The sequence below is a fragment of the Mesitornis unicolor genome, unplaced genomic scaffold, assembly GCF_000695765.1.
Source record: "Mesitornis unicolor isolate BGI_N332 unplaced genomic scaffold, ASM69576v1 scaffold1691, whole genome shotgun sequence".
Taxonomy (NCBI): domain Eukaryota; kingdom Metazoa; phylum Chordata; class Aves; order Mesitornithiformes; family Mesitornithidae; genus Mesitornis; species Mesitornis unicolor.
In genome coordinates, this window is record NW_010165585.1 from 37,733 (window position 1) to 62,854 (window position 25,122).

The following is a 25,122-nucleotide window of genomic DNA, read 5'->3' on the forward strand; positions in this document are numbered from 1 at the left end:
ATGGAGTAAAAAAGATTGGTGGGTGGTCCAAATAGCCTTCTGTTTCTCCCATACTTTCACCTCTACCTTCCCCCAAACACTAACGCCCTCACACCTCCTGCCTTAGGAGAAAAGAATCTCTCCTAAATATTTGGCTTTAAAAGACAGACCTGCACAAATCTGCAGCTTTGTTTTCTTTCTGGGAATAAGAAAATAAAGAGAGAAAAAGAAAGCAGCATGAATAAGTCTACAAGTAATTTCAAGGAGAGATATAGTCCTCACAGGTGCCATCATAGTCACTACAAGTACAGGTTTAAGTCGTTTGTATGTATTTAAACTTTTGTCACAAAAGTGCTGCTTTTTCAGTTTGGAACCCCTTTTAGTTACAGTAGCAAGGAAGTCAAGCCAACGGAGTGACTAGCACCATCAGCTCAGAGGAATGACGTGATGAAGAAAAATCTCATACTATCCTAAAAGGGAGAGAAGTACTTTCAAGCAAGCAATGTAATCAAAATGTACACATAGCTGAAAACTTTCTAAAATTCTTACAGAAACATTAATTTCAAAGCACTATCCCAAGCTAAATGCCATCACAAAGCAATCAGATTTTTCAATTGTCAGTCCTAGCATCTAGCATGGTTACGTGCTGTTCTCACAAGACTCATCCATAGAGTTTTGCTTTCCAATTCATCCTTGAAATAAGGTACAACAAGAAATAAAAAGTTGAAGGCAAACAGCTACATCAACACAGACTTCAAACCAGTTCTATGCTTTATTATTTCCCTATGAAGGTTTTTATCACTCTTGCCCAAGTTAGAAAAGTGAACTGCAATCAAAGAACAGGGCAAAATACATGAACTCAGAAATGCCATGCTCCTTTCAGTGGCAACTGAGATCTGAGAGGCTAATTTACTTCTTTCATATTTGCTCCAGTATTCTCTTCTTCCCTGCCTATCTTCTACTGCAGCTCAGTGACACGTGGCTCTGCAGCACTGCAGGTACCAGCAGAGTAACACAAACACTGCAAACATTAATGCTGCCCAGTGGGATGCACATGTCATATCTACGCAGAAGTGATGAGTTTGCATTCAGAAGAGCCAGCACTCCCACTTTATTGAGCATTCACCATATAATCGCTGCCTCTGTACTACTGCCTTGGAACTCACAGCTGGGCAGGATAAGTAGTTTGAACGTCTTTTTTTTTGGCCATCAATTTCTCCCAAATTACGATCAACCCCAGGAAAGACCAATCAACCAAATTATTCTTGCTAGAACTCCGGAGTTGCTAAGTTATTATCTTATGAGCATGGTTTTTTTCTTTTCTCACATTGATTTATTTGTGAGTCGAACTCATAATAGCTCAAGTTTTTTGCAAGATAGCTCTTGCATTAAACTACTTGTGTGGTGGGACCAGTCTCTGCAAGCTCCCATACCAAACTTCTTGGTGGTTCTGGTTCAAGCTCTGCTCGTGGACTTCCATGGAGTCAATTTATGAGTTTTACTTAACCATTTAGCAGGCTGGTGATGGAATAACTGGAGACAAAAAGTAAAGGTTACATTTTCCCTCTATCTCACTCTTTCAAACTCTTGTGCCTGAATTCCAAGCTCAAGTCATTTTTTCTGGCCTTTGGAAAATTCATATGAATGTTTAACATTGTTTTGTACTGTTGAAAGAACAGTTTCATTTAACCAACAAGCAACCAGTTGCACATAAAAGCTCTAGAAATTCATTTCTATGCAATTCACTTTAATGTGGAATTTTATTCACATTACTGAATGTGGTAATATCTACTTCCAAACTGACATTGCAGAGATTTTTAACCATGACTACACTTGGACAATCAGTGAGCTTGGCACTAGCAGGGTCAAAAAATTGTAAAATATATTCCTAGATTAGTATGTAATTGAAAACATTTCTTAATCGAATAGTAGCAATAAAAAGAATTACTCCCAATGTGGATCAAGACACGATGCAAGTCCTATCAAATTATTCATTTCAGTGGTAAAAAACAGAAACAACAAACCCCTGATTTCTCCTCACAATAGCTGTAGATTCACAGAATTACTTCATTGATATTGCTATAGATTTACAGTAAGGAAAGGTTCAACATACTTTCTGAAAAATTTAGTACAAATGGGCAAGTTACAACTGCGCAGCTTTGGAGAGAGAACAAGTAGTTAAGCCTTCATGGTGAGCAAATGCACTAAGTTTTTATATTTGTGCTCAGGGGTCCTTTATGAAAGAACATAGAGATTTCACTTCAATGTCCTGGTCATATTTCTCAAACCTTTTAGAAGACAGCGACTGTTCCCCATTCATATCTTGACATTTTCATCACTTACCTGATGTTAGCTGACTTTGCCTTCAGGTCATTCCAGCGCTGGTTCATGTCATCAAGCCGGTGCTGGAGCAGGGCAGCTTCCTCAGTGTTTCCCAAGGCTTTCACCATCTTCTGTCTGTTTCCATCAATGCTTTTAAAGATGTCATTGTGGGCATCAATCTCAGCTTGGATGTCCTGAAATATCAGCAAAAAAGTCCAAACATCTTAGTTCATAAACAAAGGGAGTGCTATTTTCATTAGTATCCCTAAGCACTAGGACATAGCACCTAGATTGACTTTCTGGGGTGATTCTGAAAATAGATGCAGAGGGGAAAACCTACAACCCTATAAACATCATTATACAAGGTCCAGCTTTCTTAAGTGTGACAAAAGGAGTTTGAAAGTCATCCTTGACCATGAAACAGGACTTAGAACTATAAACTCCAGGTTCTCTGTGTGATTTTGTAGGTAACTAATTGTATACTCTTCTTCCATACATTTCACACAATGCAGCATTTGCAAATGCACTAGAAATTGTTTCCTGCTCAGAAAATACGCAGATTCAGCCTTGGCTATGTTGTTTCTTTCCTCTTTGAAATAAAACATTACAGAAGACTTACACAACCCAGTGAAATTCAAACTCTATGTAGTGCTTTAGGTCATATGCAATAAAAGCTTTTAACTAAAACCTATGTCCTTAAACTGCAGCTAAATGACTACAGCTACCACAAGCCTATTTTTACATTTAAACAACTGTACACCATGGCCTGTAATATATGGAGAGGTAGACATAAAACAGCAGGATGTATCATAATCTCAATTTCACAGTAAATACTAAAAAAAAAAAGAGTGCTTGTGTTTTCCATTCAGCTTACGCATTTCTCCTCTCCTTAGAAATTAAACAAATTTTATTCCAACCCCCATATGCTTCAAGAAACGCATTACAGATGTTGTCTTCATCTAACCAAGCACAGTATTATTTTTAAAACACATTATAAGAGCAAACAAAACTTCCTGCATCACTACCAATGCTTACTAACATTTATACAACTATGTATACTCTAATAGCACAATATATATGTGTGGAGAGCCAGGAGATGTATTGGCTATCTCAACAGGATTAATCAGTGAAGACTGTGACAGGAACTTGATGCAGATACAAAGACACTCATTTTGCAAAGGAAGAAATTCAATAACTGAAATCCCTTAAAGGTTTTTACTCTTCCAGACAACTCTTCAATAATCTTCCTCTCTTCCCAGGAGCAGGAAAGGAGGGGTCTCATGTACCTCCCAATCCTCAAGCCATAGTCCTGTGTCTTAGAATGGTTGCTTGCACATCTACTATTGATAGTTGGAAACAGTGGAAAAGTAGGTATGAATATGAAAGCTTTCTTCTGTTAGGGAAGAAAGTATAAATAAGTAAGGATACAGCTGGAGAAGTGGGGGAGGAGAGACAGATAGCAAAAAGGGGTGAGGGGTGAGAGGGAGGAAGGCAACAGTGAAAATCTGGCTCTCTAGCTGAGCTACTACGTGACTTTGGACAATGACCTATTCTTTCTCCTGAGTTTTACCACTTTAAAACATGTAAAAAGACACTTTTGTTGCCTTTAAACTAACCTGATAAAAATCACCATTCTAAAATCAGATACAAGCAATGCCATCTATAATGGAAAACCAGAAATGGCAGAGTCTGATGATCAGCAAATTCAAATGGGACTGCACAGTCGCCAGTTTAAACAAATCTGAATACAGTTGCAGATCTAGTCCTTATGCCTCCAACGTGCAAGTAGTTTCACCCAGTGAAAACCAGCTCAAGTCCGGACACCAGGAGACACAAACATTTACAGCAGTTACAATGTTAGTTGCACGCTAATCTGTGCTGCGGAAGTCTGGCCATACCATATTAATTTCTACGCCTCCTTAAGGTTACAAAAGAAAAATCTGTTGAAAACAAACTGACCTCTGATCTTCCATTCTACAATCACAACATTCATTCTGAAACTGTGGAGAACCTTTGTAAAATATTCTAGCTTGATTAAATTTGAGAGGACACTTAGGCATGCATGATTAAAAACGTTTCATTCAAAATGAGCTTGAATTTTGGATTCGCCAGTCATCATGCTACATTGATTAAGGCACAATAAATCTGCTGTTTGCATTCCTGAGTCCCATCTGTGATGGCCACTTTGTGACAGCTCAGTTCAAAGAATCAACTTCACTCATTAACTTTTCTTTCTCTTTTCTGATTTCCATTTTACACCAAAAAAAAAGCAGCACAGCCATATGATGGATAAACCAAGAGGACTAATATTAAAGTTAATGAATGCCAGTGCATCACAACCCTCAAAAAAAAGAGAGAGAGAAATCCGAATAACATGTCCCATATCAACGTGCACACGGAAGAAGGGCAGCAGGAAGGTGGGATGTGAAAAATGGCTAAAGGCAACAGACACATTAAGTTAGTTATCTCTAATAATGATATAGATGATCATAAAGATTTTTATTCAGGTCTTGTCCTCTACTGGAAGGCTAACAAGGATGATGGGATCCAACCTCATCCCAAGTTTACTGTCAATTGCTGCCAATCTCCTTCACTCATTGTGTTATCATAATCTTTCAGTTCTTATGAGATTTGTAAATGTGTTGCCCTCCCTTAGAATTTCTTATTTAAAAGTAGGAAGACCTCTATCCATTCTGTACACATCTCAATACATGTCCATCCTGACCTATTATTTCTTTTTCTCCTGCCTTATTCTTAGTCACTGATTCTCCATATTCTTCTCTATTGTCCTCTGTGTGGCAAAAAGGGATTAAAAAAGGTGATTATCCCTGCTCAGGCTCCAACTAGGATTAACTGTAATAAGAGGTAATCCAATTCCAACTTTTCAGTACTTTAAAAGCCATTCTAAACACTTCCTATTATTACATAGAAGTTCCCATATCCAAAGTCACACAGTCAACACTCTGGAGGATGCAGGAGAAGAGGAGAAAAGAAAATCCTGTTGCTTTTGCAACATAAAGAAGGGGACACAGTCATGAAATACCATCATTCTTAGCCCAATGCAAAGGGGGTCTGGGCCCAGGTGCTCTCCTTGTTCATGCAAAACAAACAAACAAACAAACACCACAAAAAAGAAACCTAAAGAAATAAATACACTGCAAACAGAAAAGGACTTCTGGCTAGCAGAAATTCATAGGTCTAAAACTGTAGATAAATAGCTTTATGAACTTAAATTTTGGAAGTAATACTGTAAAGATGCCATATTTTGATTATTGTACAAATATTTATGTGCATATATCCATTAAACTGGATTTATAATTCATTGTTATGAGGTCTGTTTACATGACCAAGTGCTTGCAGGATTAAGGTCCTAAATTAAAAGAAGGCTCTTCAAGGAAAGAATTCATCCTATATATAAATCAAGGTGCGAGTTTCAAAGTTTTGAAAGACAGAAAGAAGAAATAGCTAGGCTGACACTTATATACCTACTTCACCCTAGCCAGGTTGCCACTTTTCTTAAATTCCTTTTAAGAATGAAGATCAAACTATGCCCATCTTTTCCACTTTGGCCTGGTGACTTCAAAATCCCCTTATCTCCATTCGGATCCTTAGACTTCTTTGCTTCTCTCTCTCTCTACCCCTCTCATAGCAGATGATTTACCTGCAGGATTAATGTCTTCATGTTATGCTTAGATCTGATTTTAAAGCTTGTCTCCATAATAAGAAGCCTACTTCTTGCTTTAATATCAATCAAACAAAATACTAGATTATCATGGAATGACAACTAAAGAGCATATGTCTTTAAAGAATGTATAAATATGGCGTATCACACTCAATAATGCTATAGATGGTGATTCTGAACCGGACCCAAAGACATAGCTGACTCCAGTCAGAGTTGCTACTGAAACAGCCCAAAGGTAGATTAGAGTGACTTTCCCAGGGTAAAAGAAAGTGCATGACAAATATTTGAACAGTACCAAACTTTGTGACTCCAACTCCAATGTCAACCAGCCATCAAACTTTTTTTTCTGCTTTTCCTCCTTGAAGAAAGCAAGGTTGTTTTAAACAATTACAACTGTAGACACAGTTGTCCTTTGGAAACTATTAAAGCCAAATGCAAACCAATGGCATCCTCATGATGATGGGCATTCTAGTGCCTTTTTTTCTGAATGATGACTGCAAAGGGCCTCTTATTCACTCTGCAACCCCCTAAGCTGTTAGCCTACTCACTTCCACTCATGTTTTATCAGATCTTATTTGTTTATACTGTCTTCATTGGTATATTGCCCTTAACACAAGCAAAATATTTTCCTCCTTAAAGGGCCTGAACCCTCCCGTTGAAGGTAAAAAAATGACTGGTGGAAGAAAACTCCACACCAAAATTAAAGTGGAAGAAATGATGCATTTTAACACACAAAACATTGCTGTTTTCCATTCTCTCCATTAAGAATCCTTGAGCACTTGAGTTTTTTGATACACAGATATAAACAGGGAGGTTACTTCCTTCTGTAAGGTAAATAAATATATGTTCCTATAATATTACAGATTCTGTTATCAGGATCCTTCAATCAAGTTTTTAATACATATGATATGAGAGAAAATTCAACTCAGTCTCTTACAAAAAAAAGGTTAGTAGCATTCTATACAAAGTCATAACTTCACAGCGTTTTTTAAAAGTTATGCATAGGACTTATCCACTATACACAGCCAAATTCTGTACTATACCCCAATTTTTAACTCTTTTTATGTTCATTAGGAAACAGATTTTCACTGATATTCTATAAATATCTGATCGCAGAGCAGGGATGGCAAGATAGGGCACACAAACTACATGTGGCTTGCTAGAAATGGACACGCAGGTCCAATGTTGATGCCGTGTCACAGGACAGTAAGCGTTTTGTGCTGACACACAGACTGCTACATAATTTTAATCCCTAGATACAAGCCACAGAACAGGCAAACTGTTGTGGTTTTTGAACCATATTAAGATCTTAAGAGGAGTTAGTAGTGTTGAGGTTGACTTCTCATGAATGAAAAATAACTTGAAGAACTGCATTTTTCCCAGCAAAATTTACCCTATTTTGCCAGGGTAGTTTTGTACTTCTACCCAATACAAATCATGCTTGTGAACAGAACAGAACAGCAGGCTTGGTTCAGGTACAAAGAATTGCAAGCCCCACAGAAATGACTGCCCATTGCCCTCACTGACAATGTTCAAGTCAGCAACGACAGAGTTACAGAAATGCTGCACTTGCCTCTTTCAGAGGTCAGGAATAAAGGTGATGACTGCTTACCAATATATCTGCAGAAAACTCTTTCAGCTGGAAAAAAAGTCAGTGTCAACCTGAGGATGCAACTATAATGCCACAGACATCAGCCAGAACATCATCCTTTGAGGTCTCACAGCAGGTAGCAAGGGAAAGGATTTTTTAATTTTTTTTGAAACATCAGATTGTTTAGTCTATACTGAACCAGATACATTTTACCTGCTGCTGCCAACTGCCTCTGGGAACACTGCTGTGTCAGATGTTCCCTTTAGCCTCCACTTCACTCAGAGCTTTTCACTTTTTGATGACTCTTAAAGATGGGGTAAGAATTAGGGCATGATACAAGTTTACGAAAGTGGCCATTGTGAAAGGGAAACAGGACTTTTATTGCTCTTTTTCTTACAAATGCTAGAGGTGGCAGTGAGAGAGGGATACTGTTGCAAAAGGAGACAGTTAAAAAAAGAAACATCTCTGAAGAGTCTGGGTACTGATCTCATCCAGGGAGTCTCTCCTCTCGTGTCAGAGGACAGTCATAATTTTAGAAAGGCTCGTCCCATTGGCTGCATCAGAGGCCTGCAGTGGCAGCGGCTGTTAAGCAATCAGTTTACAATGACTTCACATTCAGAATGCTGTACATATGCAAGAGCCTTGGGCAGAATTGCCATTACCATAAATCCACCAGTTGCAGAAGTGTGTATACAGACAGACATTAAACCTCTCTAAAGTGTCATACACAAAACACACTGGTTATCATTACAGCCACTGCAACTATATTACAAAATCAAAGCAATTCACAAAAGCAATTGGCTTTAGATTTGACAGAAACTTAATTAGTACTTAAGCTCTCAGATATTTCAGGAAGGAAAAAAAACTTTTTTTGGGGAAAAAACAGTTTTGGGATATTTTTCACATCTAATTTTCAAATGCCTGTACTACCAAAAGCCTTGAACCGACACTAAGTTTCCAAAAAGCTGTCTTGACTTACACTTAAACCTAATGGATAGTACCTTAACAGGTGACATATAGTGTGGGCAAGGATTCAACTCATCTCAAGAATGATGGTGCACTTAGGAAGCCTGAGAATACCAGCCTGCCTCCAACAACTTCTGTGGCTCCATCGCATGGCATTGACTCAGCATGTGAGGGGCATCATAAATCTGTTAACACTAATTCCAGCAGTCACATAATTGCAGCTGAACAAAGCCAGAGTGTCCCTGCCCACTCCAGTGTAATGCGACTCTGCTTTTGCATAGGAAGGGAGTGCCCTGCAAGCCTCTGCGAATGCCATCTGGCTTCTGCATTACGAGCACAGTAACGCTCGTAATTCTCCCCTCAGAACATATATTAGTGAATTCAGAAAGCCAAAATTAGCTTGCAAGCCAGGATCACTGTCATAATGCTGTTTCTACTGGCAGCAACACCCTCAGTTAGGAAGAACAAGATAGGTGTGTGAGGAATCAGAAGATGGAAAGATGAAGCAGAGAAGGAAGGGGGAATACTGCTAAAAAAAAAAGAAAAGAAGAAAACTTGCTAAATAGTTCACCAATTGAAACACTAGCTTTCTTCTCTAGCACCAAGCACTCCAGCAATTCTCCTATGTTGCATTGCAAAATTCAGCACAGCAGACAAAAAAATGACACAGTAAATTTCAGGCTAAAAAGTACAGCAGAGCTCTAAGTTTTGTTTTTGTTGAGAATTGCTACAATCAATTCCCTTGAGACAAAATAAGACATTGGAATATTCAAAATCATAGGGAAGAGTCTGGAGTTTGCAAATGCCTGGGCTTGTATGGTTCAAAAAACATCAGAAACATTGGTTTGGAAACTCCTGTCTTAACCACATCGTGAAGCACCTCGAAGAGTTCAGCACATGTCCTAATCTTTACAGGCTCCCAGCAGCAACTACAAGAGAGGAGTGAAGCCCACTGACAGACTGGGAGCAAGAGAGGATAAAGTGATCTATACAACAAAGAAATCACGTCACAAATGCTTCTGCTGTTACTATTAGCTATTTCTGAAAGAGCAGGGATACTGATGGGATGCTGAACAGTATCTGCCTCATTAGCTCCAAAGTTTACTGTCGTAAGGAAGTAAAAATACAAGAGTTTAAAAAACCTGAGAAATCCAAACCAGTTTACAACAGTCTTATGAGAACCCAGGCTCATTATGATTCTGAAATTAACATTATATACTCACACACCCACACACAGAAAACAAGCTTAATTTTCTTTTCTGAGACGTTTAGGTTCATTTAGTAATACCCATTATACTACTGTGCTGATTTGTATTAGAAAAAACAAACAAATAAACAACATATACTGAAGTTTAGAGCTGTAGGATAGAAAAACCACAGAATCAGGCTTTACATTCTGCTCTCCTGCTTTGTGAACACAGTATTTATGGGTTTTATCTTAATGTGTAAATAAACTACTCTATGTTTTGTTATAGACTCTGGTCTTACAGGGTAAAGGAAGTTTGTATGGAGAAGCATTATTAAAACAAAACAAAACAAAATACAGCATGCAAAGCCAAGCTAACAATGGTTACAAACATACGATCCAGGTTTCATTGGAAGTGCTGACAATTAGATGAAAACAATCTGGTTTTGAGCAGTCTTCTGTCTCTCACTAATCATAACAGTCTCTGCAAAGCCAAGCCTCTTAGCATTACTGTTACCAAATGTCCTGTAAGAGAAAGGGTAACTAGCTTGAATAACAGAATAACAAATGAAATTACAGGAGAAGTGGCACATTTACTGGAAGTAATTCTACTTATAAAAGCCATCATGAGATCTTCTAATTTGACTAAGATAACATTCAACTAAATTGAACAGCGTACTGCGGAGCACTTCCTTTATGACAATAATGAAGCAAGGTCACAGGCATCCTGGAAAGTCCCCTTATGCTCTTGGCTTCTCAAAAGTCCAAACTTTTCGATCATTTCCTTTAGAAAAAAATAATTTAAAAAAAAAAATCAGAGCACATGCTCTAAAGCAAATCTTGTAGGATCTGAAATGGGGAAGAGAAGCAGCATTAGACTTCCACATTTGAGAGGCAGTCAAACAGAGGTCACATGAGGACTCTAACAGCAACACAGAAAACCTAAGCTTAACATCAGCCTGCCCTTTTTATTGTGCAGTTTTCAAAGGCATAATTTTTTTCAAAAGCGTAGGTATATGAAACTGCTTATCATACCTTTTCAAATTTTGTCAGCAGCTCACATAAGCTGAAGTTCAGGCCAATCATCGTCAAGCATTCCCCAAAGCCCACATGTTCCTGGTATGTCCTCCAAGCCAGGTCTATATCCTGCAAAAGATTTCTTTCTTTTTCCACCTATACCATCTGAAAACTCTCCAAGAGCTCCCGCACGTGCCCCTCTGCCAGGCTGTGTTCCACCAGGGGCAGTTCATGCAGCACCATTGTCACAGCCTTCCTGTCCCCTCTCCTTCTCACGGGCTGGGCACCTGAGGGTGAGCAGCTGACACCAGGTGAAGCTCCTTGCAGGGTTAACCTGGCCCCATGGTGATCTTGTCGTTTCCACGCCTGGCCAGGACTGCCTCCAGCTCACCTTGGCAATGGCCTGCAAGCTCCAAGTGCTTCTTCACAGGCCTCAAGCTCAAAGTTTGGTCTCAATGACCCCAGGCAAGAGAAGCTATACTCTGCTGGTATATGATGAATGCAGAGGGTAGGGAGGAGGAGAAAGTCCTTCTATGTTGCTCCATTCAAGGGAAAAAAAAATACAAGAAAGAAAGAAAAAAAAAAAAAGAAAAAAAAAGTCCCCAGAGAAACTTCTGTTTATAGAAAGCACCAAAAGCCAGCTTTTCAGGGAAGTTGAAATGGGACAAGGCACACTTCAGCCTAAGAAACACAGCAGTGTGACCAGACAGGACACCATCTCTCCTCTGCCTGCCTTCCTCGCAGGTGGCCACCAGCAGTCTGGTGTTGCTATGGCAGTAACCAAGCCACGTCCAGCCCCCTTCCCTCTACCCAAGGGATGCTGCCCCACTGAACAGCCAAGGCCCGTTAAAAGAAATCTAAAAAGTCACTTCCTTTGTTTAGGAAAAAAAAAAATCTCCAGCAAAGGATCCTGCTGCAACCTCTGAAGCCTTTGCTGAGGATCTCCTCCTTTGGTCCTGTCTGCTCTGACAGCCGTGTCGTAATCTATTGCCAGCATTTGTTTATTATTGTAACCAGCATCCTCCCTTCCAGCAGCCCCGGTGCTGCTCTGAAGCCAAGCACACTCCCCCTTCCTGGAGGCCTCTCCACTGGAAAACCACTGCCACCCCTATGGCTGTAGAAACCCTGGACCAAAACCTCTCACTCGCCCCTGTTCCTTCCTCTGGAAAGGAAAGGTGACAATTTAGTGACTAAACAGGCTTCGGAGCTGTAAAAGCAACCAGTGCTCCCCAAACCTACAGACGCCCGCTGCCCAGGCTTGGCGCACGCAGATTGTTTTCATATGAGCCTCTGCTCGCCCGCAGGAAACCTGACACCCCAAGGGTGGCTACTGGGAAATCACTGTGTTTCAAACCATTCCCACTGGAAACCGTGTCTGCCTGTGAAGGCCTATTTAAGCCACTCCTAATGCTTTCTGTACAACCACACACTACTCAAGTGCCAAAAACAGCTTCCGTAATAGTTGCCAGCAAGTCAGAGAAAGCATCATTAAAACCAAACCAACAAACCATCACTTGCAAAACCTGTGACAACTATTTCTCCTGTGACCACATTGGGAATCACCTACTGCTTTTACTTTCTTTTTATTTCACCCCACTGCCATATGAAGTACCAGTAAAGTCACTAATGGCAAAACTCAAAACTGTCGTTAAAATTTTTCTCGGCTAGTGTGTTATATTGATATAGCCAGGATGGGTTGAGATTTTAAAAATAAACTCTGGAGGGGAAAATAAAAGTATCGGCATTAGCAGGATTTTTGCTTATTTTATTTATACTTTGCCATCTACCTGTCTGTATGTTTTATATGGGCATATTACACAAATTGCAGAAGTGCTTGCAAAATACAATGAGAAAAGTTTTCCAGACAAAGGCAGCAGAAGTAGACCAGCTTTACTGCACAACTGACATGTCAGCACGAACTATCTGAATTTATTCCACTGCTTATGGAAGCAAAAGGTCCAATTATTAATGCAACGGTATCTAAAGTCATGTTCAAATACTGTTCTTTCCTAAATTAACCACTTACAGAAGGAAAAAAAATGCATTAGCGCGAGAAAGTAAAAGCATCCTGAAAGACATTTAACTACAATCTGTATTTGAAAATCTCTTTTCTTCTACAAGACAGACACAAAGTTTCAATCCTGACTCTCGTACACACTAAGGCTTCTTTCTGCTGCTCTTGCAGAAAAAAAACCCTTGCAAAACAGGAAGAAAACAGCATTCAAATCCACTTCAGAATCACTAGTGCATATAGAAATGAAAATGGGAGTCTGGCTGGATTATAATGAAGCTTCATAACTCCAGGACTGTATCAAAATATGCAACATTAATTTTATATTTATTCTCAAGCTTCCTTTCTAGACAATTTGTTCCCCAATTTTCTGTTGTCATCAAAAAAGCATACATTCTAGATCTTTCAATACTATCAGATGCAAATTTAAATGCCCTCTGAGGTGGATAGGTACCATTTTGCAGAATACTATAAAAAGTAATCAAAGATATACACATATACAAAATATTGGACCAATACTTCCAGTAAAGCAGCTTTGAAAACTGTACTGAAAACCAACTTTTTCAGTGGCCCTTTCACATGAAAGCTCAATGCAGTATTTAAGAAATTCTGAATTTGTAGAAGAAAAACAAAGTAACTGAAATAAACTTTATATTGACATATATTTAATATAACCTCTACAAAGGCAGCAGTTTTGTAGACATGGCAATGTTGGATCACAAGCTCTAGAAATACAACATAGATTTTAAGACAGCTTTACATTAGTTATTGCTACTAAAAATTTCCTTATCAGCTTTGTCATAATTTTCCATAGAAAAAATCCTACAACCATTGTAGGCAATGAAAATAGAATTTTATAATGAATACTACAGATCACACACAGATTATATACTTGAATGTTAGTCCAAATATATTCACATTCTGACAGTGTAAGCCCTCATGTAAATACATGATCTTCAGCTGAAAATGAGCAGAACACCAACAGTGCTGTAACAAAGCCTCCTTTCAAAACACTCTTGGAGATATTAAGATCCAAAAATGAGAATTTAAGACACTAGAAAGCAATGTACCACTGATGTGTTCAAGGTACTGCTGCAAAAGATCATGCGCAATGAAACTTCTTGTTACATTTTGGTACTAGAGCAGTTTGGTGCATTTTTTTTACATCCTAAGTAATATCATAAAACTGAATAAAATTAATATAACCAGCTAACAGCACTTTATAGCCATTGGTAATGCTACCAACGGCAGCCTGCAAAACGCAAGGACCGTCAATAGAAAAGCACTTTTACCAATGGTAGAAAAAGGAAGGTCAGCATAGCATCCTGTGACACACAGCTACGATCACATTTGTTAACAACTGTTTTTCGGGGTGGGTTCTGAACTGCACACCCTGCAAATCCAGGCTTAAGGGCTTCATCATTTAGCAAGACACTTAATGCAGGGTTTATAAAACTAATAGCATAATTGTACACCTAAAAACTGTAAAGACTCAATTAAAAAACTTCTACTTTTTATGAAGCATAAATCCAGAAGTAACTGAGTGTTACACTACTGCAAACAAGTGAACCAGCAGAACCAATGAAAGCAAAACTAGGCAAGGAAAAAGAAAAAAAATGTTATTCCATTGCCTCTGGAAGGAAAAATATCCGATGAGCTTGGAGATCATCTTACACACACATCTTAAGTCTAACGTCAGAAAAGATAAAGGTCTTTCAGACTTTAATCCGCAAAACAAGATTAAGTGCAAAGACACTATAAAGAATGTGCTTCATACTTGAAATGATGTGCAAAAAATACAAGAAAACTGTCATTCTAAGCACAATTTGACTTTGGAATACAAACTAAAGAAAGGATAAAAAAGTTTTTTCTACAAGAAAAGGAGAAAAATAAACAGCACCAAGAAAGTCAAGAGTGAATGAACCAGGTTGTCTATACACAGAGTATACGTATATCTTATGTGACTCACAGCAATGAGTAACAATGACAAAAAGATTAAAAGAATAGTGTTCCCTTGTGCTACTCAGATGTAAAGGACACAGAGGTCAATGGGTGGTTACAGCAAGTCAACACATCCTGGTTTCAACTCAAGACACACAGCTTCAGGCCAGAACACAAAAAATTCACGTGTTCAAAAGCACTGTGGTATTTTCTCCTGTTTTGCAAAATACTTGGTGTCAATATGATCAGACCAGGAGGGAGAGCTGCCCTCTCCTGCACTGACAATACAGAGTTAACACATGGCTCCAGCAAGGTTGGTCCTACACTAAGGCTCGCTATCAATCAAACCCAGTACCAGGGTTTTACTAAGGAGAGCATTTCCAGCACAGCCTTGCTGATATCCTCTCCCAGAAGCCAAATCACTCAAGCAACTCCTTAGTAAAACCCTGGTACTGGGTTTGATTGATAGCGAGCCTTAGTGTAGGACCAACCTTGCTGGAGCCATGTGTTGCAGTTGCTTGCAATCATCATACTGGAAAAATCAGCAAGCCACGAGGCATCTCATGGTATGTCTGACTTTTATAGCATCTCTAACTCTGCTCTTTTTGCACAGAAACAAAATCAAGTTGTCTTAGATCTACTTATTAGAATTTTTATTAAAAAGGGTGAAACATAAAACAGAGTGTTAGACTAGCAGTAATGTAACCTGACAGACTGCCAAAGCAACCAAGCCAAGGAAAAGATTCCAGAGGCTGTGTTAACCTCCACTCAGAGTAAACATCCAGTTTCCCAAGTTAAAAACATGGGACTTTTAATAATTTAGCCCAACCTGAAAATAGATTTTTCTTTAAAGTTTTCTTGACTGTGATGAGACGTTTCTAGCTCCCTGACAGCTTAGTCTGAGAAGAACCTCATGAAATCCATCCATAATACATGGGGCAATTAAATAAACGCCTTTTAAATAATTTGCTACAAGAAGAAAGGCTTGTTTATATATTTATTACTTGGTAAAGGATACCCATCTCTCAACATACTAAAACTGACCAATGAAAAGTTGATTAATTTAGTAGTTTTTAGAAAAGTACTCAATCCAAATAGTGGAATGATCATGAAAATCATATTTTAACTTCAGAGTTCATCATAAATGATTGTCAGAGCATCTTAAATTCTACAACACTAACTCAAAATCTGTGGATCAAAAACTCATTTGAATATTGCAGCGCCTTCCTACTTTACTTCTAAGCAATGGCATTAGACTCAAGTACCTACAAAGGTATAGTGCCATGACAGACTGCAGAATTTATCATTTTGCCACATTTTAAGTACCCAAGCACAACCTTTTAACTCAGTCTGCCTGTGTATTATTTTATGCTCTATTACAGTATATCTTGGTTTACATTCTCAGTTAACTAAGTGGCTTTATCTTGCAAGAAGATGTATTACCTGGATCAAGTTAGCGGTGGGTTTTTGTGTTTGTTTTTTGTTTTTTGTTTTTGTTTTTTGTTGTTGTTGTTTTAAAATCCACTGGGAATTGGACTCTCCCTGTCCAATCCAAGCTTTAATCTCAGCCATTAAAATTTGCTTCACTGTAAGCTTTTCAGCCATGGACTTTTACTTCTATATTTGAATACTGGCCAGGCATTTGCTACATAAAAACAAATGCATTTTGAATTTCTAGCATAACCATTAGTAAGATGATCTTCTGCATTTAAAAAGAGTATAATTCCTTATAATATTTATAAATAAATATGCTTTTGAATTAACTTTAACATGCCATAGTAAAACAGCCATAAGAAAATTACTCTTGTGAATATAGCAAATTGATATCTACTAAACAGTTCTATCAAACCACAGGTGGTCATTCTCCTAATCTGGCAAGAAATACCAAAGTATACCATTCTAATTTACTCAAAAGGTGGAGTTTTTGTTTGTCTTCAAAGTTCACTTTGAGGAGATCAATGACCCTGGACTACAGGGAAGTTCCACTAACATTTAATTTTTTTTGTGCTGTGGCTACTGTATCAAAGCAGCAGCACACAAGTTCTCACCAATCAAACTGAAGTGTACTTCTTGCTGTGAGCAGATAAAAGAGAAAGTAGTATCTGATGGACAGTTTATTTTAAAAGCCTTATGACTGATACCATAGGACAACCCTATCTTCATCTAGATAAATTTTCAAACCATGAGATTAAATCCTAAAAACTCACCATAAGATTAGGGTTTAAACGTTATAGCTCAGAAAAAGTATTCATTCTTTTCACTATCTGTGTAACGATCCCCTGAGCCAACTCTGTAGTTAATAATTTAAACAAATAAATGATATTCCTTTTTATCACCTCTAGTGTGTAAATGATAGCACTGAAGCTGCCAAGTACACCTAATCTTTGCTTAGCAACACCTTATAAGGGAGAACAAGAGCAATTCAAAGTTTCAGAAAGTAACCCTCTCAGATGTTGTTGTGTTTTTTCTGAAGTGAGGTGCTTCAAGGTAGCTGTGCAAAGTGGGTAAAAATGGGAGAATGTACCACGTCCGGTGTAGAAGAGGGACAAGAGTGCAGGGAATTGAATTTCCACAACTCCTGCATGCAAGTCACACAGTGCTGTAGGGGCTGCTGCCTGAAAGCCCACATCTGTTCACAGCAAGCACTTCTAAATAGGGGATGAAAAGGTAAGAAACCACCTTCCTCCGAAACACAGGACAAGTAAGGAAGAAGATTTACTGTGTCTTTTAAAAGTTATAGCAGATCCTTTTCTCTGCTCAGCTGCCCATTCCCCAGTACCTGGCAGGCTTATGCTTCCCAAGTTCATAATTGCCTCCAGGCACCCGCACTCCCCAGCATACCACTTCCTACACCTATGACAGTTCTGCTACAGGGGAGGCATAATTGAGCCCAGTACACTCATACCTGCTATTTTCTCCTTTTTGAACTTTATCTTATTAAGCATATCTGACATTTTTTCCCTGGAGTAAGCTCCCAGTGACTGCTCTGGCAGTGACACCCGTCATCTCTACTTTGTCCTGGAAAGAATTTGGACACAGTAATAAGTTTGCATAGCTATCAAGGATTACAGAGAAATACAGTTAAAAAAACTAAGGAGAACTGAAATCTCAAGCATTTTCAGCTAACTTGACTTTATATTCCATTTAGTTTCCTAGCATGTAGCTGTGTCTCATTTACGTTTTGATCTACACTGTGTCCATTATACACCTAAATGAATGCTGTCAATCATCTTTATCTCAGAAGAACCCTCTCTCAAGATTAGGCACTATAAAGAGGAAACAACTCATCTGGTTATTACTAAATTCAGTAAATGTTTCACCGACAAGGAGAACAGTTAAGCTAAATTCCATTAATCAAGTTGCCACCAATCGGGACATAAAACTGCTGCATCACCATGAGCCAGAAAATGAAATCACAGAGCACCTCTGATCAGTCAGAAAGTGTTTATATCTCCTTGGGAACTTTGTTTCATCCTTTCTGCAACAAGCCCTTTTGGAACAAGAAAGCCACCTCATGCCCTCACTCCAAACCACTGCTGAAGTTAGATTTGACACTATAAATGCAATGTGCACTGCAGTGACATTTGGCTCTAGAGACGCAATGCACAAAATCACTACAGCACTTCAAATATTCTGTCAGAATTAAAGAGACAGTTCAAGAAATAAAAAAATTATAATTTCTAAGAAATTCACATTTGATCTTTGGTCACAAAAGCTCATACACATCACTTCAAACTTGAAGATGATCTTATAGTCTAAACACCCTCATAACAAATACACTTATACTTTCTAACTACAGAACATGTTCCGGTTCATTTATTATCTCTTGATTTTTTACTCATCATCTTCTTCAGCATCAGAATCTTAAAAGCAGGGTAGAAAGCTAAGGGAGTAGAAGACAATCCTAATAGTAATCTATGTTAGTAAAGAACTAAAAGAATCTTGAAAGATTTATTCATAAAAGCTTTATTAGCTTTAAAGTAAATAGTCATAAATATGCATTATAGGGTTGACTTATGACAAGCCACAATGACTAAGTAAATGCATCCTGATATTAGTTGTTTGGCAGCACAAACAGCTTTTAAAAATCATCAGATAATGCAAGTGACACTTAATTTTTAATTTTTTTTTAAACATGGTTAACACGCAAACAAACTGACTATATTTTTTGTGTGTTCAAGGACTATCAAGCAGAACTTAATCTATTTTGTGCATCAGAAGAAGGATATTAGGCTAGAAGGCAGCTATTAGAGGCTTTAGGATTCACTGGGTTTTCTGTTTCTGAACTTCTAAAGTAATTGGATTTTTCTTATTTAGCCTCTCTGCTTTACATCATACCTAATTTCTTTACCCCATCTCCACTGACCACATAAAGAGAACATTTTTTAACTGAAGAAGTTACGTAAGTTCTCAATAAATCAGTAAGTTACAGCTAATGTAAAAAGCCTAAAAAATCTAAGCTCTGATCAAAGACTGCAAATGCTCAATGCTCTTAAGAAATGAAAATATTTTATTTTGTAGTGGGCACAAGAATGGGAAACATCATTCTCATGTTCATTGTCTAGAACTCAAACATATGGAGGAAACATGAGAGAGATTTCCACATGCAGGAGTGACAGTTCTGCTATTCATACCTTTTTATACACCCATGTAATCAGAAATGAATTAAACCTGCTTTAATGAGTGAGGCAAAATGAAAAAAAAAACCAACCCTGTAATGCAACACCTCAGGTTAAAGAATAAAGTCCAGATTGCACAGATCCTGTTAAAAATGCCTTTGTTTCTGTTTGAAAATTAGTTTCTAAGGCAGTTACAAAACACTACAGAAAGAAAAGACAAGCCTCATCCAAAGACCTTAAAATTTAAGAACAGTAAATAAAACACTACACTTTTCAAGAGGCACCAAGGGAACCAGACATGGTATGTTTTCTTGTTGCTGAATTTTAAGTCTTGTCCCCACATTAAAGCTTACAACCATTATCTAAGGACTTCCAAGGGAATACCATATGCTCTGGTCTTTCACATCGTGCTGCTAGTCATTCTGATATCTCCCACAGCGAGAACTGCTCATTGCAATACCTGAGTGACTTGCCTATCATCTTTGCTTTAGAGAGCTTGTTTTGCTTTCCACTCCCTCTCTTTTGTGGTTTGGTTGGGTTTTTCTCTGTTTGTTTTTTAATTGTTCAAGAATTTGGTCTCTGAAAATGATTTCCAGCATTTACTAGAGTGAGAAATGAATGTAGTCTCAGTAAGAAACACCCATTTAGATGCACCTTCCATACAGATGCACCATACCATACAGTTCCTACCCAGTCTCTTTTAAAGTTGCTATATGCTATTGCTGGTAGCAAATTTGTGTTTGCTTATTTAGGTGTCAAACTAGCAAAAAATGATTTTTTGTTTACTTCTTTTTTACTTTATGTTTACCTTTCAATATACTGTGCAGCCTTTCAGTCTGATTTTTTTTCAGTGGCACATAAGGTGCTCGGGGGAACAGACATGCGTACAAGAATGGAGGTTGTCGAGGGCTCACACGCTCACACAGAGGGACTTGGAACTTGCTGCTGCATTTCTGTGCTACTGCTGGAAGCACGCATTTTCTTTTAAATATCCCATCTGACAAAAGTTATTAAGCACTGAACCAAATTTCCTCACAGAAGGTTTATTATCTTTCTGTCTGCTGTGGCATTTCGACAACTGAGAGGCTCATATAGAGATCTTATCAGAGGCCTGTCGACAAAAGTAAAGAGCACTTACAATTGAAATTATGATAATATAATCTTTACTCTTGAAATAAAATGTAAACTGCATTATCCATAACCACAGCTTTAGCCCTTTCTTGAACAAGAATCTTCTTTAAATACCATATGCCTAAGGCACTTCAAGCCCCATTTTATTACTAGTTATTTTACAAGAAACAAGTAGGTTTTTCAAATTTATTCAAGCAGAGCATTCATTGTTTAAGATTGCTTAGAATCTCCGTTTACACCTAACTATTGTAAGCTTTTATTCTCATTTAACTCTCATTTAAGTCAAGGACTCCACCCACTATTCAGGAGCGCCCAAGTGTGTGCTGGAGGAAAGAAGCTGAAGATTTGTACAGAAAAGCATAGAATGAAGGTTAGAGTCAGCTTTGGAAGGACACAAGAGCTCTGGGTCACCTTACAGCATTTGCAACCCAACCTACCTTGGCTTTTAATTAGGTAGTAATTACTTGAAAGTAGTTTTGTTCTTTGGAATGTTACAAAAAAACTAACTAGCACTGAAAAAGTTTTGTTCAGCATGCAGGAAAAGTTGAGGAGAGAATTTAAAAAATATCTACTGCTTACATTCATTCATACTGTGTTTTAAAAAAAAGCTGAAACTCTGAAAACTTAGAGAAAGATTAGCACTTACTGACGATTCAGATAGAAACTGTTTAACTGTAGGTTTGAGCAAGAAAAAATACACTTGGCAGTCATGCTGCTAAAGAAGAAATGTACCAGTCCATGATAAGTGCACTAGTGTTTGATCCAGGCAGGATCAAATGCTGTTGGCCTTTCTGCATGTTTAAAGCCCCAGTGTGGGAAGAAGGGGGAGAAGAAGCACACAAAGCAAAACCACAACAGAACAATAATTTCTATTAAGGAATAAATAAGTACTAAAATGGACCTGCCTCTTGCATTTCCCCCACCTGTGGCATGCACTTGGATGAAGGCGAAGAACTGAATTGTCCAGAGCCATGTGTATTCCCAGAACAGGTCTATTCTGGTGCTAGAGTTTCCACTTGAGAAGTTTGTGCCTAATCAGCCATTCAGTGATAACGTGAAAAAGATTCAACATGGCAAAAGGTAACTCAGTGTAAAATATGCAAAATGAAGAAACACCAGGAAGAAGAAAAAAATGCAAAAACCCAAAGCCTATCCAGTCCTATGTCTTCGGTATATTTAGTATAATCAAGCTGTAAAAATTTCAGAGCAGAAAGAATGAGGCAAATGGAAAGCTGCATTTCTTTCTAAAACCCTTCTTTATCCCATTTTGCTTGTCCTGCAATCACTTATAAGAATACATTATGTTAATGGCAGTGACTTGTCCAACATATTAAGCTATATTATTGCTCTCTGGTTACTTTAAGAAAAATAATAGAGAAAAACCAACCCTCAGACTGTATGCTTACTAATGCAAGATGAAAATTATGACCATTCACACTTAGCCACTGTTTCCTTGAAAAGCAAGCAAGGGATATTCAGACATAACAGCTTTGAATAGGTTCTTCAAGCTGTCGGCATTTCCCATAGGTGCTGTTATCACAGACCAACTCCAAACTGCTCTCTGATATTCCTCAATAATATCCACTTGTTTGTGCACACACTGTGCTCCTCACCCACACATAAAAAGAGGGTATGCAAAAAGCAAACAGATTTGTAAAGGTGCAGATTTGTTAAAAAACAACCCCAGATCATCATCCTTCAAGGGTGCCGAGTACTTGCAACTGTCCTTGAGACCAAGGATCTTAAAGGCAATAAGCATTTCAGCAAAGCCTAGTGTTAATACAACAAAAGCTAAAGGAAACGCATGTGAAAGCCCACCCACAAGAAAATGAAGCCCATCAAAGAATGATATTCTATAGCTCCAAAAAGCCACTGCAAATGGCAAATGCTTTTTTCTATTGTGTCAGACGCTTCCAAAACCAAAGAAGCCTTCACTATTATTACTGCAGCCTAACATCTGCCAAAGGAATCTGACCCCTGTAATGGGTTGTACATTTTTCTCCAGTACTTGATAAAAAGCTGTATTTTCTGATCTCACTGCCCCCTTAAAGAGTGAGGACTGTGGTGGCTCCAGCTATCACAGGTTAAGGAACACGTGAATTTGAGACTGAATGAAGATGTTCTGAGCTCATATCAGGGTCCTACTGAAATTATGACAACATGGGGTAGTTCAAGCCAAGCTACACAGAAAAAAAAAACTAGCATCATGGTCAGTCATTTTTAAATATAAATAATTTAAGTAGTTTGTAGGTCACACTGTCAGACACACTCACTAACAGTCTTTCATTCTGACCTACATTATAAGCGGACAGAATTGGTGAACTGTGGTATTTCCACACAGCATTCACAGAACAAAACATAATTCAGCTTCCTCAGGAAAAGCAAAATACCTTTAAGATGGACCTTTCATCTGTAAAGCTTAACATGTACGGCAGACTTCTACAGAGTAGCAGGAAACAAGAACAGTGATGGAAATATGAAAACACTGATTTCTCAGAAGCAGGACTCAAGAGAGACAAAGAATTTAAAATGTTCAACTTTAAATCCCATACAGTTGTGTAGAGACGGAGCTATCTTACAGAGGACCAGAAAATAACATACTTCATTCATGAGTAGTAAATTTTTAAAGCTAGTTTTCTCTATGTGACTCCTTTCTGTCTGTCTAGCACAGCAGAGAGGAGAGCAGCGTTAGCAATTTTGGTCTAAGGTCTTCAGAGAAAGAGGCTCTGCCTGGCCTTGACAACAGCAGTTGCTGAGGCAAATTAGGTCTCTGACAGGGATAAAATGAAGTTCCACTGTTAGCACAAAAGAGCTCCCATTGATTTTGGCTTCTTTTAACTGATGTAAATAATCAAGTAACCATAAATTTGACAAGGAATAATTGCTGCCTTGTCCATTACGCAGCATACTAAAAAAGACATTTTAAAATCACCTTGAGCAGCGGGAAAAGGAGAAAGGGAAGCTGAGCTCGAACAGTTCTTCTCCTTCATTAAGCTCTATTCTATAATGTCACCTGCAACCACACAACCGTATTTCAGTGAAAGGGGAAAAAGTTTGGTGGTCTAAGCAGTAAGTTTGAAATTCCATGCTCTGACAGGGTCAATGAGCTCTTAATTCTGCCAAAAGAGGAATTTATGAAGTTTTATTTCATCTGCAGACGAGCTCATTTGAAGCAAAGGTGGACCCAGTGATGCGTGGCTCCCGATAAATGTGTCTCAAGTTAAACTTCCACATGGCTTCCCTGAGCCCTGATGGGAGTTCTGCTCATGTTCTTGCAGCCTTCGTTAGTGACAGAAGACTGAATATTCTTTAACTTCTTGTCCTGCAGGCACTTTTTCCACCAGTCATCTCTATTTCAGCCTGGACTGCCAGTGCTCCAGTTACATTACAGCAGCCCAACAGGCCACTTCTTTATTGAGACATGGTTACTATATGCTAAGGCAGGAAATGCCTTTCTCAAGTGATGTGCCACAGGCACCCCCCAAAACCAAAAGTGCTTGCTACTACACTTGAGCTAAGATCCATGCCTGAGGGCTGTAGCAACCAAAGACCTCTTTTCCGGACAAAGACTCTCACTACCCCTACTCAGTAATGATTTCGGTTCTGGGACATGCAGATAATCTCTTGCTTGGCTATGAAATTCTTCCAGCTTCTGGAAAGTTGCCAAGTGGCCTTGTACAAAATATGGGTGTTACCTTCATACAAACAAAGCATCAGGAAAGCATACTCCAAATGAAGGGAGTACAACAGTTACTTTTGTTAATTCAAGCACCAGCAGTCCTACAACCAGTCACCTTTTCTTCAAACAAATCTCACATCTCAAGTTTTGTGCAATGATAAACTGGTCTTAAAACTTACATAAAATAGAGCTTAAAGCAGTTGCTGCAAAGAGATGGACATTAACATTTGCATTTCCTACAGCTGAGTCTAAGCAAGAAGAATCTTAGCAAACCTACAAAGGTCAGCCTCCCATAAAGGAGCTACATTCATTAAATAAAAATCACTATACCCTCTTTCTTTTTTTTCCTCTCTATTTTCTTTTTAAGTAATCACTTTGGTGATCTCAATGAAAGGTCAAAAGTTTTTTTTTCCTCATTAAGTACATTATTTTGCTAGTGAAGAAAATGGCAAGTCAAGTACTTGCATATCTAAAATCAGTTTGGCTTTGTTATTACTTATTATAACAGTATTAGTGAAACAGCTAAAAGGAATGAAGGAAGAATCAGAACCATTTTTAGACAAAAAAGAAGGCCATCATTATTTTATGAAGCACACTTAGAGATGGTTTGTGATTTCAGAAGATTTTATACCTATTTTAGCTGTTGCCTTTTAATATCTTTTAAAAGAACAAAAAAGTGGAGAAAAGCTGTACTGATCTCAGATGTGTTCGAGTAGTAATAATAAAAAAGCACTTCTAGTTGTCAAGAAAAGAAAGTGTTTATACCAGCTTTTGCACTAGAAAGCAATAATGTCAGGAAAACATGCAATTATGGAACATTTTACTCTATAATTACAAATGAAAACTAATGGTCAGTGTGGATGAGGGTATCAGGATAAAAGTCCACCAGAAAAGCTCATCTAACAATTTACACCTCAGCCTGTTCCAAAACAGAATGAAAACACAACACCCAAACTCCACACAATCACATCAGCTTGGCAAAGTTAAACAAGGCACTG

At 38.3% G+C, this 25,122-nt stretch overlaps 1 protein-coding gene across 1 annotated transcript in view; it reads right to left on the reverse strand.

The window, feature by feature from the left end:
- The window catches only part of LOC104548598 (utrophin-like), a gene marked incomplete at its 3' end in the record, with an annotated part of 165,727 nt that overhangs the window by 31,524 nt on the left and 109,081 nt on the right, over positions 1-25,122 (reverse strand). Inside the window, 1 exon segment of the mRNA XM_010194667.1 lies at positions 2,323-2,495. Coding sequence (XP_010192969.1) covers positions 2,323-2,495 — 173 coding nt within the window.